Consider the following 20355-nt stretch of genomic DNA (forward strand, 5'->3'; position numbering starts at 1 on the left):
ACGGACAATCGTGTACCATTGCACAATTTAGGAGGATTTAGATTCCGCAACATAATAATGATCGATCCCACTTTTACCTGTAAATTATGCGGCGGAGTTCCTGCACATCAAGTGAGTTCAAAAATTCTGTCAGATAGTTGACCGCTTCGTTTTCGTCGGTCGTGCTGTCAACGGATTTGTACGAACGAAATTCTCCAGCAATTTTACTCTGAATGGTAAAATTCAAGCTATCGACATCCTTATTCCTCGCTGCTAGTATTGCCTGTTCACTCATTTAATCAAGATTGTTATAATTGACCTCAATGCTTGGGAACAATTTTGTAATGAGTTCTTCCTTCGACGATGTGAACTCACAAAAATTTGCCGGAAACGATATTAATCCAGTCAAAACATCAATCGGAATGTGTCCATTACCAAGCGCCAGCAGTTGTCTCGAGAATTCAGCAGCCGATGGGTCGTTTTGCAACGCAACTCTCATGTTCGTGGTCAATTTCAACTTCTTGACATGCCGCCACAAAAACGACGATTTCAGGCATGCATTAATTTTATCGGCAGCAGTAAATTTCGGAATGACGGGAAGTGTTTGACGAAAATCTCCGGAGAGCAATATCATTGCCCCACCAATCGTCTCGAATCACCTCGTAAATCCTTCATCGTTCGGTCAACTGCCTCCAAAGCTAGTTTATGTGCCATCGTGCATTCATCCCAAATGATGATTTTGCATTCTCGCATCAATTTCGCTGTCGCTGAATTATTGGTCGTTGTGCACGTAGGTCTGTCAACCGTGAGAAGATTCATTGGCAGCTTCAAAGCGGAATGTGCAGTTCGACCGCCTTTCAACAATGTGGCAGCAATGCCAGAGGATGCGACAGCCAACGCAATTTTAGATCTTGACCGAATTGTTGCCAGAATCAACGAAATGACGAACGTTTTGCCTGTCCCTCCAGGAGCAACAAGAAAGTAAATGCCTCCCGTTCCATCATCAATAACCTTCATCAGCGAATCGTATACATTCTTCTGCTCGGCATTCAACAGCTGCACATTTTTTCGGACTCTTTCAGCCTGCTCATCTAGATCATAGTTTTTCTCCCCCTGTAATTCAAGATTGAATGCAGCGTGCTTCGAATGATTTGGCGCTGGCATTCCCAATGTTGGAAACAGACTACCGCACATGTCTTCGATCAGAACTAATGCTTCGTTGCGCATCTCGTCGTTACTTTCAATATCAAAATTAAAATTTGTCGTTCGAACTCTGTGCAAAATGTCATCAACCATATCGTCCTTGTATTTCTCCCACAATGCATTCGGGTTCGATGGATGACATGTGGCTATGATGATCGCAAACAACGTACGAATTTGATTTGCTGGCGCAGAAACGGTTGCATCGGCGAGTGTTAAGTCCCTATGTGAATCGTTTTCGAGCAAATTCAAGCATTGGCAAGCTTCCCGGAAAGTGGCGCACAGTACACCATCCACAGTACACAGGGAATTGAAGGATGTTGGGCCCCTAACGTTCACCAAAAGTAAGCGAAGACAGAAGCATTGGTCTTGGTGTGGATGAACTGTGTATATTCGTCCGAGGGAATCAGACGAATAGACATCAGCGAAGCCAGCAACAGCATCACCTTTCTTCCTACGTTGAAACTTCTTTGATGCAGCATTCCATGTATAATAGCGTGGCATTTCCGAATATTGTAAAGTCCTCGCAAACGGATCGCTTCTGCATTCTCTAGGTGAACTGCCAAATGTACGACAGTCGGGTGACGTTCATGAATTGTAAATGAAAATAGCCGCCAAATTTCCTCATTACAACTCACGTAACGTTTAAGTTGAAATTTCATCACCTCATCGTTTGCATTTGGATCATCAATGCCAAACACAGCCTTGTCACTCCCTTTGTTCACATATTTGATAGATTTTATGGAGTTGCAATACTCAACATTGCAGTGAGTTGAGAACGTTTTCGACAAAAGTGGACAATATGGAACGATCCAGCGATTATCGACGACGACATCTTTCCCTTTGACTTTCATTATGATTGATCTGCCGTTGTCATCTGGAGAACGACGCCGATACAATGGATGTCCGTCGATTCCACTGATTGTGTCAGCCACAAACAGACGCGGAAAACGCTTTGTGCAGTTTCCGTTTTGCATGCACGGTGACCCAGGATTCTGAGCTCCGCAAGGGCCATGTATCATGTTCGTTGTCACAACAGAATGCAGCTCAGGATCTGTTTCTGGATCTGGTGTTTCGGCAGAAATGATCGAATCAATATGATCTGGTCGGACCTTGTCAAACATCCAAAGCAGAATGTGCGCATGTGGTAAACCACGCTTCTGCCATTCAACCGAGTACATCCAACAACGGATTGCGCCAAAGACCTTCTGCTTAACGACGTAATTCATGAGTACTACGATCTTTTATTTGAATACTCGTGCAGTGATGTCATGTCGATCACTTGGTGTTTGTCCTGTCAGCAACTGATTTGTAATTTCGGGCCATTTCGGATTGCAAGTAAACGTGATGAACAAATCAGGGCGTCCGTAATTCCACACGTATGTCATCGCATCTTGAACATATTCATGCATGTGGCGCGGGCTTCCAATATGAGTAGCTTGGAGATTAGTCAAACGACCAATGTTGGCCGCGTCTCCTTCGGTAGCGATGGCATTACGCAAGTAGATGTACTCATCTGATCGTAACTTTGACTGATTGAAGCGAATGAAATTGAGACGCTCCGTTTCGACCTGACGTACATGTCGACGCAGTACTGTTGAAACAACCAGCGATATCTCAATAGATGATTGTCAACATCTTGTCGAATCATCAATCGATATGCATAACAATTCATTGAGCTGACATTTTTATTCGTTTCTTCTCCTGAAATATGAATTCAAACTTAGTTATAGTATGAAAAAGAAATGATGATCTGTAAACAAACCTGTCATTAGGTTGACCATCTTTATATTTAAATAGCCATCCTCTCCTCGACAGATCATCAACGGGTATTGAAGTGTGCATCATATGACCGATGAGTCTCGTACACGCGCTGCAATTGTCCACCATCGCGACGCTTAAGAACAATATCGCGTGATGCCACATTTTCGCCAACAATCACCACTGCGACTTCATTGATAGTGGGAGCATTGAATTGTCTTGCATGACTTCCATTGCGTCTTTTGTCTGCTCTGATAATGATTTTGTGGTCGTCAGAATGCATTGTGTCCAATGCGGTTTTGAACAATCTGACCAATTCATTATGCTCATGCAGAAGAATTTGCAATTGTCCGATTATTTCACATTTATTCGCAAGAAAAATTTAACACCACTGTTCTAGTTCATTTTCCGAATTACCAACGAAATATAACTGAAGGAACTATGATGGAACTTATGATCTTCGTTTGGTTGTGGTAACAAAGCGCCTGCTCGATGGTGAATTTGTCCTTGAATCTGAATATTTAAATGGTCATTTGTAAAAAAAAAATGTGTTATTATTACAAACGCCATTACCTTATAACTCGGGTTGTAGCCTGGTTGTTCAACAACTGACGTCATTTGAAAACTACCGTTAAATTTTTGTGTGTTCGCCAGGAAATGTTTTGATTAGATTGTATTTCCATAGAGAAACGAATACAATGGCTCTGGTGGTTGAGCTAAAACTGGTAATTTGACCTTGCCACCAGCGCAGCATAAGCCAAAGAAACTTATAGTGTATGTATTATATAGATAATGAACTGATATCAACACACAAAAAATCTTTGTAAGCGACTGCGGAATCGTATTCGAAAGCAACGCAATTCAAGGCTACATCTGAACTTCTTCTTCTTATATTAACATGTTGTCAAATTTGAGGCAGCGTTTGTGCAGCACGGGCCTGTGTATTATGAGCACGTCTCAATTCATTTGCTTCTGCCCGTTCCTTTTGCGTTTGACATTATCACAGTTTCTTGAATTACGTGTACGCCTTCCAATGTTTGTTCTTCTCATAGGAGGCATGATTCAAGCATAAAAATTCTCTCCAAAACACAATAAAGTCGTTTTTGATTGAAAAAATTCATAAAAAACATATGTTCCAAAGTATAATGAATAATGTGCCAACTATTATATTTGTTTACTCTAAAGTTATAAGTGTCTATAATCAAAAATGTATATCAACCAGAATATAAAAATATATTTTTTTTTTTGTATTTTTTTTTCAATTTTTATCGATATTTAAAATCGATTTCAAGCCCTGCTATTATCGATATTTGTATTATTATTATTTATATTTTTATCTGCTAGAGGGCGCCACTGGCGTAAATCAGTTTTTGTCTCTAAATATTCTGAACACAGGAGTTAGGTCCATAATTTATGCTATAAACCCGCTCCCCGACATTCTCTATCATTTAAAAAAAAATCAAATAAATCGGCCCAGCCGTTCTCAACTGATGCAATGTTATACATTTTTGTCTCCTTTTATATATATAGATTATGGTGTAACGATTCGCAGTTTACTGACTCGTCATTTATGTCGCACTCGGTGAATTTGCTTAGGTAAACAGAAAACAGGAACGTAGAGTACGAGCATATATATTATTGGCATAGCAGCCAGTCGAGTTTTGAACCGTGAAATAGAGACTATACATCAGTCTACTATAGTCATATTTATAATATTATTAAACGTAATTAATTGATTAACTTTAAGTATATAATAACGTACCTAATAGTTAAATTATAATAATTCAGTATTGTTCAACTCGTACTCCGCTACTCCTGTTATCTTCAATATACTACCCTTAAGAACAGGGTTACTCAGGTGATAGTGTATTTTATTGGTTATAATATTATAATTATTTTAGTCTTGAATAAAACATTGTATTCGTTGCTATATCGTGTTAATTGTGTTAGTTTATGAGCGCAGGTCATAAGTTTCTAGGACCTGTAAAATATAACTCAGAAAACTTTATTTATATCAATTCAACAACCCGGATCTAAGGACCGGTTCGTGTAGTGGGAATAGCCAACCAACTACTCCTTAACTGGATAGAGTTAGGTATAAATATCGACAGCCACTGGGTTTGACAGCCGAGGAGGTGTGTTGCAATTTGGTGGAGGCACCGGTCAAATATTTAACAAATATTTAATCCCCCATAATTGTTCATAATTACTAGCACAATTATATCGATTTTGGTACTTATCAAGGAACAGTTTGCGTCTTTGTTTGTTTAATGACAATATTTAATTTGGAAGCCACATTATTTATTATTTTCAAAAATTTTAATTTAAACAATATAGTATAATTATAAAAATCTATTTTTTTTTAGCAAATGTTTAAGTATTATTTTAAAAGAGCGGGTAATAATCAAACCATTCATATTTCTCAACGTACTTGGTCAATTTTAAGCTTGGATAAGTCTATAGATGTCTGTAGTTTAACGCCAAACGTATGTATATCTTATATTAAAACAGTTAAGTATTCAGAGATCGCTGAAGCTTTTTCTCAGAGTAGGAATATACAATTACCCAGTGACGTTATAGAAATCGCTAAACTTGACTTTGGAATTCTTTTTTCGTTAGAACTTCCAAGTAAACTCAAAAAAGAAGAATTTACACAGAAGTCGTTAGAGGAAAAGATTGAATTACTTTCTGTACCTAAATCCTTGTACCTTTATTATTTTTTATCTAAAGACGATCTAATACAAATTTTACAATTTTTAAATAAGGAATTTTCAAAAAATAGCGAAACCGTAGAATTACGACTTTTAGTAAGATCTATTTTAAACAAAAATCAAAGTGAGGACGATAACGATAGTGATCCAGATTTTATACCTAAACCTTTTAATATTGAGCGGAGATCACCTGTTATAACGCGTTCAAAAAAGAGGGATACTGATTTAGCTGACCCAATTAATATTGACGATAGACTAGAAATTGTCAACATGTCCAAACCAATTTTTTTTAAACCCGAATTTTATAGTGGCGAACCAGACGAATGTGTCAACGAATTTATTGAAAATTATAATTTAATATCTGTGGCTAATGAGTTGTCTGATGATAAAAAAATAATGTATGTCCCAATATATCTCAAAAAAAGCGCAAAGGCATTCTATCAAAATTATATCATAAATAATCCTACACCAACATGGAGTCATTTTGAACTAGCACTCAAGGAATATTTCATTTCACCGGGGAGGACCAGAATGCTTAAAGCAAAATTAACAAACAGAAAACAAACAAGAAAAACAGTTTCGCAATTTCTAGCGGATTTCCAATTATTAGCCCATAAAGTTAACCCTAAAATGACGGACACGGAAAAAATTGATTTAATATTGGAAGCACTCCCACCCGATTTGTATAACCCAGTCGCATTAATGAATAATAATACACTCTCGGACTTACAAAAAAATTTGCGTAAGGTAGAATCAGCAAAAGCAACGGTAAATGAACGAAATAACACTCATAATTTTGATGCTCTTTAAGCAGAAATAGAATCTTTAAATCAAAAACTGGTAGAACAAAATGCTTTTGTTGCTAATCAATTATCATATAATAATAATGGCTATACAAATAATAATCGCAATAATTTTAAAAGATATAATTATAATAACAATAATAACAATAAATATCAGAATTATAATACAAATAGAGAAAGAAACTTTAACGACTCAAATAATTTTAAGAATAATAAATTTGATAGAAATAATTATTACCAGTCAAACGAAAACTTTAATGGTAAACAACATTTTAATAACAGGCAGTTCACGGGTAATCAAAATCGTAACACAGGTTTTAAAAATAATAATAATTTTCAACAACCACATACCATGAATAATGTTAATAAAAGTAAATTTTATAATTCACTACACCAAAGTTATGATAATAAAAAGTTTAATTATTCAAATCAGCATTATAAGCCAGATAATAATATGAATAATCATTATCAATCAAATCACTTACCCGAAAACACCAACCAAGGCCCTTACTCGGGTCAAAATAATGATCCATCGAATAAAAAAACATTTAATAATCAAAAAAACATGTAAGTCGTGAGGTAGACATTAGGCTACCTCCTGACAATTTTATGAAAAATCCTAATTTTGACGCACTTAAAAATTCAAATGAAAGGAATGCTGAACAGATTTCTAGCTGTACTGAGAATGTTAACGAGGTACCTATTCCAGCTATTAGATTAGAAGTAGTTGGATTTATAAATAATAAAGAAACCCCTTTCATATTAGATTCAGGTGCAACTATTTCTGTTATTAACATCGAACAAGTTCAAATAAAAAATGCCTTTATCGATACAAAAAATGTTAGAGTTCATACAGCTAATGGCTCGATTCTAAAAGTAGAAGGAAAAATGGATATTAATATACTATTTCACAATTTAATTTTCCCAATCCAGTTTGTATTAGTTTCTAATCTTGCTGGACCAGCGTTACTTGGTACAGATTTTTTGAGTAAATATAGAGTACAATTAGATTTTTTTAATAAAGAAATAGTTATGTACAAAAATATAAATAATAAAGTAAAATTTAAAATTGGAGCTAAAAATGATATTTTAAATAGTTGTGAAATTGTAGACGATAGTTTTAAACAACATAAAGAATCTACAGAAACTAAGGAAAATAAAATCAAAGTAAATACTAGAAATACCAAAGTAAATAATACAATTTTAAACGAGCAAAATGATAATTGGTCGGGCCAGATAGCACTAGAGCGCGCCCGGCCTCTCAGACTATGGCTCCTACCGCGCATGCGTTGCTATCACCGCTATGTTCATCGCCGTCCTCGCGCACGCTCGGTGCCCGGAAAAAAACGTGTTGTTGACCGTTGACCGTTTCCGTGATCGAATTTTTGAATTGTTCCGTGTTCGCATCGTAAATTACAGTGCGCGTCCTGTTAACCGCGTGCGTTTCGTTAAAATGTTTCTACGCCGTGTGTTTGGGTGCGTATTCGTATGATGCGTATGGTTGTCGTCATTCTTCACGCGCGATATTATGAGCCGTTGATACACTCCGTTTCTCTAATATCGTCGCTGTGGTAAAGTCGCGGACTCGTGATTCACGAAACTGCTCGATCTTGACGTACACGTGATCGTCATCGCCGTGTGTTGTGTCGTCGCCATTTGCGTTTTGTCTGCGCGCGTACGTCCGTCCTTTCCTGTTGTGTTTTTGTGGTTTTACCTATCCGCCGCATTGTTGTAGCTGTCACTTGTACAGATAAAATGCTCGTCCATCGGGATCTTATTTTCTACACTTTGTCAAAAACCCACCGAGTGAGCGGGTTTGGATGTATTAGTCAACGGAAAGGTACGTCGTGTGGAGCAAGGTGTCCAGTCAGCTGCCAGGTCAGACGTATCACACCTATATTCTTATTATTTTGTTAACACGACGATTGTTATCAGCGTCGTACGTGTTTTTATTGTGTATTATTTTTTGTATTATCAATCATTTTCGTGACTGATATTATTATTATAATTAATTTGTTGCAATTGTGCTAGGACTAACATAGCTTTTAAGACGCTCTCATGTTATAGTTTCATTAAGTTCATATAAGCGCAATATATTTATACAGTCCACTTTATAAAACTATCTAGTTGTTTTTTTATTTGTTTGTTTCATCAATTTGATAGTAGTACAGTACCCAGCGTTACAATTTACTAGTCGAGATATAACCGTGTTCGTTTGAATCGGCTATCGCGGCTAAACAATAATATTATACTGTTAGAAAAATTAGCTAAACAAGTTCATGACCCTTATGAAGAGTGGGGGGATTATAATAAAAATATTATAGAAAAACATTTTGAAATAAACAATGTAACTCTATGTGAAACAGATAAAATTTTTAATAGTAATAAAATAAATGATACCTATGAAACACTAAATAAATCAATAACTTCTTTAGCTTCAAAGTTCGTTAAGCTTGAGAACGTACCATCGGATGGTAATTGTGGTATACACGCGCTAGTTAAAATTTTAAATAATGAACAAATAAATGTAAATTTTAAACAAATCACAGACTTGTTAAAATTAACAAAATATAAAATGCCAATATGGTTAGAAGCCGAAGATTTAGCAGCTGTCACAAATCATTATAATTTAAACTTGATAGTAATACAAGAAACACTAACTAGCGATAATAATTTCACAGCGTTAGCATATTATAAACCTGAGAGAAAATATGTATCTGTTTTTTACAATTTAAATCACTGGACGCCGGGGGTCCTTTCAAATGAAATTAATACCGCTGTTATAAACTCTATTGTTGTCTACGATTTACCATCACTAAAATCACGACACAGCATTTTACATTCTCGTTACAAATGTAATGACATATTGGGAGGTGAGAATATTTATAATATATCTAATAATGCTGATATTATGCATAATAATAACCACCCGATAGTGAATTCAAAAAAACTTGAAAAAATATCTCCAGACATAACGTGTGAACATTTTGATATTAACCCAGACTTAACAACTCAGCAAAAAGGCGAATTAATACAATTATTAAATAAATATAAAAATATTTTTTCACAATCTAAATGGGATCTAGGTGAAGTAGATACGGAGCCTATTGAAATAAAATTAACGGACAATAAACCAGTAAATTTGAGAAATTTTAAATTAAGTCTTTCAGAAATTAAAGAAATCGAAAAACAAATTAAGGAACTATTAGAAGCCGTTATAATTGAACATTCATTGAGTCCATATTCATCACCTGTATTTCTCGTACCGAAAGGACAGCCACAAGGCACAAAAAATAAAACTGCCTCAGAATATAGGATGGTCTTAGATTATAGGCGCGTAAATGAAAAAACTCATAAAGAAGCATTTCCTTTACCCATCATACAAAATATTTATGACACACTGGCAGGAAACAAATATTTTTCTTGTTTGGACGCAATGTCAGGTTTTCACCAATTAAAATTACATGAAAATTCTAAAGAGATTACGAGTTTTTCAACGTCAACGGGACATTACCAATTTACTCGCTTATCTTTTGGCTTAACTAATGCACCTCAAAAATTTCAAAAAGTAATAAATAAAATTATGGCAGGATTAAATTATCGAATTAATTGTTGCTATCTAGATGATTGTGTATGTTTCGGTAAAACATTTGAGGAACATTTAAATGCACTTGAAATGACGTTTGAACGACTATTTTTTTTATTTGATATTTTTATTTGATAATTATATGCCCCGAAGAGCATTTGGTTAACAAAAATAAGCGAAGTAGGTAAATTACATAAGTAGAAAATAAATTGACAATTATATATAGATAACAGGTAAAAAGTAAAGTGGTAGGACTAAAGTTGGTTTAATAGGTGTAACATTCTGTGGAGAGGCTGGTTGTGGCCATACGAGGTGAGATGGGTAGGGATAGAGAAAAGAGAATGGTGTCTAGTAGAGTAAGAGGGAATGCGAAATGAAACAGTGGCTAGTAGGTAGGGGGAGTCGATGGTACCATTGAGGAGAGACGAGATGAACATGAGATCTGCGTGTTTACGGCGAGATGTCAGAGTTGGGATATTGAGAGTGGAGCGTATAACGTTATAATCATGAGCTGTGTGCTCAATATTTAATAAAAAGGCAGCAAAAGACAGGAAACGATTTTGTACTCGTTCCAGACGCAATTGATCACAGGCCAGATAAGGAAATCAAACTACCGATCCATACTCGAGGATGGAACGGACAAGGCTGAAGTAGAGGGTACGGAGACAGGTGGCGGAGGTAAAGAGGGATGTGTTTCGTTTGATGAATCCGAGGATCTTCAAGCTCTTATCAACAGTGACATTTAAGTGGTGTTTGAAGGAGAGTGTGGGCGATAGAAAGAAGCCTAAGTCTTTGATAAGATGGACGCGAGAGAGGGGGGAGCTGCCAAGGTGGTATGAGTGTAGTAAGGGGCTACGTTTCCTAGAGAAAGTCATAGCGTGACATTTGTCCAAGTTGAGGGGCAGGTTAAGGTGACGCGTCCAAACGAAGAAATCATCCAATTCGGCTTGTAATAAAAGGCAGTCAGAGGGTGAGTCAATTTTACAAAAAATTTTTATGTCATCCGCAAATAGGAGAACCTTGGCAAAAGAGAAACACTTATCTATGGAGTTGACAAATATTATAAAAAGAAGAGGACTCAGATGACCTCCCTGTGGAACACCAGAGGAAATTACTGACAACTCTGAAACGGCTCCTTTTAGTTTAACAAATTGTCTACGAGATGTTAAGTAGGATGCGAACCAGGAGATGAGTGGTTGGCCGATACCGAGCGAGTCAAGTGTGGCAATGAGAATTCCATGGTCTACTGAGTCAAACGCTTTCTTGAAGTCAGTAAAGATTGTGTCAACTTGACTATTTGCTTCAAAACTGTTTAGTATGTAGGTGGTGAAAGAAATGCTACTGGTGATGGTTGACTTGCCAGGACGGAAACCATGTTGAGAGTCAATAACTATGTGATTGAGGCTTCTTTTAATACAGGAATAAACAATGGATTCAAGGAGTTTGGCCAGGTGAGGCAAGATAGAAATGGGTCTATAGTTGGAAACGTCAGAGCGGTCACCAGCCTTGAAGATGGGGGTGATAGAACAGGTTTTCCATATATCGGGGACAATGCCTTCGTCTAGGGAGCGTCTGAACAGGATGAAGACTGGAGCGGCAATAGCATGCCGACAACTATATAGTAGACGAGCAGAGATGCCGTCTGGCCCGTTAGAATTATTATTTTTTAGTGAAGCAAGTGCAGAATGGACGTCATCAAGACTGAAGTGGCAGTTTGACGGTAGATTATATGGGTATAGATTACCTAAATGGGTACTAGATGGTGAGGGGAGAAGAGGCTTGAAAACGGATAGGAAATATTTAGAGAATAGATTTGCTGAATCAACAGGGGAAGAGGCTGATTCGTCATGGAGATGAACAGTAGAAGGGATTGTAGGGTTAGATTTTAAATCTTTAGTAAATTTCCAGAAGTGAGAAGGATTGGTTGAGATGGCATTTTCGGTCTTTTTGATGTAAAGAGAATAATCAAATTTGGACATTTGGCGCGCAGTTGAGAGAATATCGTATAGTCAAGAGCAAGGTTGGAACGTTTGAAGGTTATGTGAGCACGTTTCTTGGTTATAATCATGTTTTTGAGTAATGGGGAAACCCAGCGAGGAAATTTAGGTGTTTTAAACAATTTGAGTGGGATAAACTTATCGATTGAAGTAAGAAGGGCGTCATTAAAAACGGATGCGGCATCGTTAATGGAGTAAGCAGAGAAAGTAGACTTCCAATTAAAAGAGTTGAGGAAGTGAGATATGGAGGTGTAATCACCAGTTTTGAAGTCGTAAAATGAGTGGGATGCTTGAGCAATGGATTCGGCATTGAGAGATAGACTAATGAACAAGGGAGGGTGGTAAGTGTCCGGGGCAAGGACGGAAGTATGAGCTCTAACAACTGACACTTTGCTAGAATTAGAAAATGTTGAAATATACAATTAATATTAGTATTCAAACCATGTAAACACACGTGCGTGTACAATGTCGTTTTCTAATAGATACTTATGCAGCTACGATATAGCTGTGTAACACCTTTACTATCGCTTTCTATATTATATACGGATACGGGATGGCCTCGATTGTTCATATAAATAGGGCCTTTGATGTATGTAATAATCACTTGCACAGACGCTGTCATACCGAGTGTACGCGGTGTGTGTGTATAGTCACAGTTTAATTGTCCAGTTGTACGTTATTATATATTATACTTATACATAATCATATTGTCGTGTTATTACTTACTATATTAATGCTAACATCATTAGTCCGTCAAGCTCCACTTTCAACAGGTTATGGGCCCAGAACATTAGCCCAGGACAATAGCCCAGGACAATAGCCAAGACATACAGTCTAGTGGATTCGTGATCGAAGTATTTTTATATCTGTATTAACGCAGAAAACTACAACCAGTCGGAGATATCCTGGATTTCGGAAAACGGCGGAACAGTGTACATAGGTAAAGTTTTGTTATAAATTGTTATACAGGAAAGTATACGGGAAATCATCGGTCATGGAAGACACGGTGAAGATAACAAAATTATGTGCGGAAAACTGGTCGTTATGGAAGTTCCAGATGAAGGTCATTTTAAATGCCTTGGAAGTAGGTGAGATAGTTTCAGGTGAATGGACGAAACCAAGTCTACCTATAAAGAAGTCGGCAGGAGAAACCGACGAAGATGCCAAAGCACGTTGGCAAAGGCAGGCAAACGCTTGGCAAAAAGCGGACGGTAAATGTCAGAAAATAATAGTTACCTCAGTGGACGATGGTCCATTACAATATTTGATTAACTGTGAGACTGCATTGGAAATGTGGGAGAAACTTCTGAGTATTTACGAGCAGAAGTCTGAGGCAAGTATACATTTGCTTCAACAACAATTTTTCAGTTATTCAAAGGAGTCGACAGATGACTTGTCGACGCATATTTCTAAATTGGTCAATTTAGGAAGGAAACTGAGAGTAGCGGGTGAACCAGTTACGGATAACATGGTTATGACAAAAATACTAATGACATTACCAAAAGAATATAATCATTTTTACAGTGCTTGGGATTCAGTCCCAACGGGAAGTAAAAATATAAATAATTTAACTAGTCGGTTGTTGATTGAAGAATCACGGGTTATCCAGATCAAAGGTGAAGTTGGTGAACAAGAGAAATCGAGTGCATTTCCAGCCAAATTTCAAAACAGATCCGATGGAAAAAACGGCAGTTATGGTAAAGGTAAAAAGCAATTTACTAATAAAAGTAATGTTAAATGTTATTACTGTGGTAAAATTGGTCATTATAAAAGAAACTGTAAGAATTTTCTAAGTAGTATGAAAGGTGGGAAAACCGGTACTACAGGTACAAATTTAAATGCATTTGTAAGCGAGTCAAGGATAAATGAAACTACAACAGATACGTGGGTTTTAGACTCAGGCGCGTCGGATCATATGAGCGCGAACCTAGAATGGTTTACAAGTTATGAACCATTGAAATATACACAACAGGTAACAATAGGTGATGGAACAAATCTGTACGCAACAGGAAAAGGTAATATTAATATATTATCATACGTGAACGGTAATTGGAATAAAAATTACTTGGCAAATGTATTGCACGTGCCGGGATTAAAATTTAATTTATTCTCGTGCGGGTCAGCGTTGGACAAAGGTTTAGAACTAACGTCAGACAATAAAACGTGTGTGTTCAAAAGAAATGGGATTCCTGTATGCATAGGCACAAGATGCGGTAGGTTGTTTGAATTACAGATCAAAGTCGAAACACCGTCGAAAGCTGAATGTTATGCGAACATTGCAGTAGAAAGACGATTAGAAGTATGGCATAAGCGTTTAGCTCACCAGAATATTCAATACGTGAGGAATTGTTTAGCAAAACATAATATTGATTATTCAACCAAGGACGATCAATTTGTATGCAGCGACTGCATAATCGGGAAACAACACCGTCAATCGTTCAGTAAAAGTGAGACCGAATATTTTAACGTCGGCGATTTAATACATGCAGATTTATGTGGACCGATGCAGAGGGACTCTATCGGTATGTCAAAATATTTTTTATTATTTAGAGATGACTACTCACGTTACAGAACGGTATATTTTACTAAAAATAAATATGAAGTAAAAAATATTATGGAAACATTTATAAAAAGTGTTAAAACAGAAACAGGATCTAAGGTCAAAATATTAAGGACTGATAATGGGTTAGAATTTGTAAACAAGGATATTACAGGTATTCTACAGAAATATGGCATACGACACCAAACTACGGTAGCATATACGCCGGAACAGAACGGGAAAGTCGAGCGTGATAACAGAACAATCGTAGAAGCTGCCAGGACAATGATATGTGCGAAAAATCTTGACGTATCATTATGGGCAGAAGCTGTGAACACAGCCGTTTATACACTTAATCTAACCGGGACGAGTTCACAGAATGGTAAGCCACCTTACGAGTTATATTATAAAGTCGTGCCAGATATTAAACATTTACGAGTTTTTGGTACTGCGTTATATACACACATACCAAAGCAAAAACGTCAGAAATGGGATCCAAAAAGTGAAAAAGGAATATTTGTTGGCTATTCGAACAGCACGAAAGGTTATCGTGTATGGTATTCGAAAACAAATAAAATATCCGTGTGCAGAGACATTATATTCGAAGACGAATGTAATAATTATGAAAATGTAATTGCTGACACAATAGAGTTTACAGACACTCAAATTAATTCAACGGGCGTGCGTGAGAAGGACGAAAACATAGTCGATGATAGAAATGTTATGGTTCTACGTGACAGGAATACACTTAAGAAGCCGGACAGGTATAATGTTCAGACTTTTATTGCTAACTGTGTCAGTCCATTGAATTATGATGAGGCAATTACTGGGTCAAACAAAAATGAATGGAATAATGCTATGAACGACGAAATTAATTCATTACACGAAAATCAGACTTGGACTCTAGTCGATTTGCCACAGGATAAAGTTGCATTACGAAATGCATGGGTGTTCAAAACAAAATATAAAACTGACGGTAGTATAGATAAATTTAAGGCCAGATTGGTCATTAAGGGTTGTTCACAGAAATATGGTATAGATTACCATGAAACATTTTCGCCAGTGGTCAGATACGAATCAATTAGGGCGATATTCGCAGTAGCAGCTGTGGAAAAATTAATACTACGACAATTCGACATCAAGACAGCATTTCTGTACGGAGAACTACAGGAAGAAATATACATGGTACAACCACCAGGATACGAAGATGGATCGAATAAAGTATGTAAGCTTCAGCGTAGTTTATATGGCTTAAAACAAAGTCCAAGATGTTGGAATATACGTTTTAAGAATTTTTTGAATGCATTTGGTTTACAATGTACCGAAGCGGATGCATGTGTATTCAAAGCTGATAACAGCCAAATTATTCTTGCAATATTTGTTGACGATGGTTTAATCGCGGCAGATAATGAAGATATTATAGAGAAACTTTTAACAAACTTGGAGAAAGAGTTTGAGGTTAAAAAGGGAAACTTAGAATATTTTCTAGGTATGCAGGTAAACTTAATGAAAAATGGTTCATTATTTGTGCATCAGACAAATTATGCATGTAGCATAATTAATAAATTTAATATGCTGGACGCCAAAGAACTTTCAATTCCGATAGACAAATCACATACTATTGAACAAAAGGAAGAATCGGAGATATTAAGTGAAGAAATACCTTATAGGCAGGCAGTAGGTAGCTTACTGTTTTTATCACAGGTAACGAGACCAGATATAGCATATGCAGTAAACTTTGCTAGTCGTTACTTAGCAAAACCAACTAAAGCTCATTGGAACTTGGTAAAACGGATTATACGATATGTCAAACGAACATTTAATTATGGCTTGTATTTTAATCACAATACACAACTGTCATTAGAAATATTTAGCGATGCAGATTACGCAGGTGACGTTCAGACACGACGTTCAACGTCAGGATTTCTATTCAGATACGGGTCAAGCATAATTTCATGGACATCGCAGAGACAACATTGTGTGTTATTGTCATCGACAGAGCCTGAATATATTTCGGCCAGTGAAGCTGTAAAAGGGATCATGTGGATTACGCGGTTGATAATAAGCTTATCAAAAACAGGTGATAAACAACCGGCATTATTCATTGATAATCAGAGTGCTATTCGTTTAGTTAAAAATCCGGAGTTTCATAAGAGGACAAAACACATAGACGTACGATATCATTTCATACGGGAGAAATACGAAGAAGGACAATTTCAACTACAGTACATTGGAACAGAGGACCAGATTGCGGACATTCTAACCAAGCCTTTGGTTAAGGAACGATTCGAGAAGTTGCGGTCAGCTGTAGGAGTGACTACAATTAAAGAAATTATTAATTGAGGGAGGGTGTTGAAATATACAATTAATATTAGTATTCAAACCATGTAAACACACGTGCGTGTACAATGTCGTTTTCTAATAGATACTTATGCAGCTACGATATAGCTGTGTAACACCTTTACTATCGCTTTCTATATTATATACGGATACGGGATGGCCTCGATTGTTCATATAAATAGGGCCTTTGATGTATGTAATAATCACTTGCACAGACGCTGTCATACCGAGTGTACGCGGTGTGTGTGTATAGTCACAGTTTAATTGTCCAGTTGTACGTTATTATATATTATACTTATACATAATCATATTGTCGTGTTATTACTTATTATATTAATGCTAACATCATTAGTCCGTCAAGCTCCACTTTCAACAGTAAAGACTAGGTCTAGAGTGTTGCCCCTGCTATTGAAACAGTAGTTGTGTTGGAAGAAGTTTAAGAAGGAAAAAGAGTCGGCAATTGCATTAGATAAAGGAGATGAGCAACCAGAAGCAGTGAGACCAAGATTGTCGGACGACCATGAAACCTGAGGTATGTTATAATCACCACATAATATAATAGTATTAGGCTTGAGTGTCGTTACTAGATGTTCGACGTTAGATAGGTGCAATTCAACTATAGAGAGTGGGGAGAGCGGTGGAAGATAAGTGGATCCTATTAGTATAGAGGTTGAGTTAAGAGTGATTGTAACAAATAGTTGCTCTATATTATTTACGTTTAAGGCCACAGGGAGGGGGTTGAATTTGGGTTTGATGGCGATGAGTACTCCACTTCCCCGAGAGTGGGGGCTATTTTCAATGTTCCGGTCAAGTCTAAAAATGTGAAAGCCAAATAGGCCAAGCTCGGAATCAGAAATGTCGGAGACTAGCCAAGTTTTGGTGAGGATAAGAATATCGTAAGAGAGAATTAAGGGAAGGGAGCTCCTAAGATTAACCAACTTAGTCCTAAGACCACGAACATTCTGGTAGTAGATGTTTAAATTAGACATATGAATAATGTTGCTGTTACATAATAAAGGTGGGGTAGAGACATTTTTTTTTTTAAAAGACATAAATTCATTAACAAAGGAATCACAAGAAATAAAACTATTATAACAATTAAAACAATTATTAGTAAAAGAAGAATGGAGTCTTGAGCATGAGGGAGATAAGTAAGCAGGTAACTGGTGAGATAAGGCAGGGCGGCAATCAGTTAGTTTTTTGGCTTGGATTTGACAACGGAGGGAACACCATTTATGTAAGAGATACATCGGCGTGGGATGAGCGGAGTAGTTGTCGCTCGAGAGTTGTCTTGTCACGGACTATGCGAAGGTTGTTAGGTAACTTTAGGCCAGTATTGATCGCCGAGCGGTAACTACGGAGAAGACTGGCGGCTTCGTCTTTGGTAGAAAAAATCATTTTCAGAGGCCTTGGTTTGCGCGAACTGGGACCACCCAAACGAATTACCTTAAAGTTATTGGACACTGGTAGAGAAATGGATTCCAGAACTCGAGACACCTCGGCGTTGTCGTCAGAAATTCTTAGCGCAGCAGAAGCAGAGCGCGATTCAGTAATACCGTAGAGAATTGCACTGAAAGCGCATTTATTGCTCTCAGAGTTTTCGCGAAGCAGCTGAGCAGCGAAGGCGGTAGTTGTTGGGGTGGTGGATCCGACATCAAGGTTGTCGAATTTAGTTTTGAGAGAGGAGAGCTCAGCGTGAAGGGAATTGTTTTCTTTCTGGAGGTGAGAAACATCATGAGTAAGTTTAGTGAGGCAGCCGCGAAGTTCTTCGAATTGCGTTGATTGAAAGGTTTGAATGTTCAGAATGGCGGTCATCAAGTCACTGTTAGAAGGAGATGGTGGTAGCGGAGCAGACGACGAGTTACTACGAGTATTAGGTTTTGCAGCGGTGGTGCCCAATTTGGATAATGGAGTTGTTTTTTGAGATGTAGGCATATTTGTTTGAGAGGTGACTATTGAGGAGTGGCGACGTGGACGTAAGTAACAACAGGCGAAAGAGATAGGCAACTAAATGAGTGTTGCTGCGTGGGCAAGGCGGGCGTAGCAGTAAGGCAATATACAACCACCTCGGTAAGAGTTAAGGAGCAAGGTAGGCAGCCAGCACCGCACCCAACAAGTTGAAGTTAGAAACGATTTTGCCGAGATGGGGAAGTGATAACCACGTGAAGAAAAAGCGCAGTAGGTACTCACACGATTGAAGCGAAGTCAAAAACTGCAAAATTGAAGTCAAAAACAGCAGGCTCTAGGCTGGATAACAAGTGCAGGTGAAGTTGCGATAGAAACAGCGTGGTAGAATGGGTCCAAGAAGGTGAAGAAGGTTGGAAAGTAATTAAATTACAACTATGAAAGAGAGAGCACTTTTCGTGTCTGTTATCAAATAATAACATATATAGCTTTCTTCATTTTTTCACCTTGTAGAAATCGGAAAATATCTCTCTGCCGCAGAGTGCGTTGCTCTAGTCAATTACATTATTATTCGTGTTGAACAGGTCTCTACGAGTTCACAAATTATCTCCGGAAGGAATACAGTCACGAAAATATTAGGTTTTGGTTGGCGGTCAATGATTTGAAACAGAGCTGTCAGTCACAAATCCCGATTGTTGTTGATATTTTTTGTCAATATAAGTATAATATTATTATTAATAATAAGTAATTATGATTATAATTATTATTATTTGTTTATTTATTTATAATTTTGTATAAACCCAATGACATTTATTTTATATATTTAGATTAGTTTTAAGACAATTATTCAAACCATTCTACCGTAGAATTGAAAATATACAAAATGCTTTGTTAATATTTCCTCCTAACAGTGATTTTGCAAAGTGCAAGGATATTGATGCCATTCAAACTGAATTGGAAATATTAAAAGAAATATGCAAAGATTTGAGTTTAACTATGACAACAAATTTTCTCAGTATGATTGAAAAATGTGAAGAAGTTAAACATATCCTATCATTAGCTAATAATATTTGTCGATTAGCATTAACTGCACCGGTAAGTGTAGCTACTAATGAACGGACATTTAGCAAACTTAAACTGATAAAAAATCATTTAAGATCTACAATGACAGACAATAGATTAGATTCCCTAATGCTGATAAGTATTGAAAAAGATATTTTAGATACAGTTGATATAAGTAAAATAGCAACTCAGTGGTTCAATATAAAACAAAGAAGAATTCAATTTTAAAAATTGTATATATTATTATTTATTGTGATACATGCATAATTATTAATTTATTATTAGTGATTAAATACTCATAAGATTGTATGTTTTAAGTTTTTATTTTACCTAATCTTGTGTAGGTACCTACTTTTGGTAATGCTGACCAATATCCAAAAATTAATTTGACTAGGTAGTGACTATGTACTGGTGAAGAGCAATAAATAGGTATTGAATAGTGTATAATAAGTATGCCTATGTTTATGAGTTA

The 20355-nt window shown here is 36.8% G+C and overlaps 1 protein-coding gene and 1 pseudogene across 1 annotated transcript; both read left to right on the forward strand.

Moving 5' to 3' along the window:
* Nucleotides 1–5921: 5921 nt before the first annotated feature.
* On the forward strand, nucleotides 5922–7025 carry LOC132938585 (probable serine/threonine-protein kinase clkA; annotated as a pseudogene).
* A 12185-nt stretch (nucleotides 7026–19210) lies between these two features.
* On the forward strand, nucleotides 19211–20111 carry LOC132938898 (uncharacterized). The gene is made up of 2 exons (XM_061005887.1): nucleotides 19211–19224; nucleotides 19649–20111. The coding sequence occupies exons 1-2, from the start codon at nucleotides 19211–19213 to the stop codon at nucleotides 20109–20111; spliced, it is 477 nt and encodes a 158-aa protein (XP_060861870.1).
* The last annotated feature ends 244 nt before the right edge of the window (nucleotides 20112–20355 follow it).

This window comes from Metopolophium dirhodum, chromosome 2 (genome assembly GCF_019925205.1).
Source record: "Metopolophium dirhodum isolate CAU chromosome 2, ASM1992520v1, whole genome shotgun sequence".
Lineage (NCBI taxonomy): Eukaryota > Metazoa > Arthropoda > Insecta > Hemiptera > Aphididae > Metopolophium > Metopolophium dirhodum.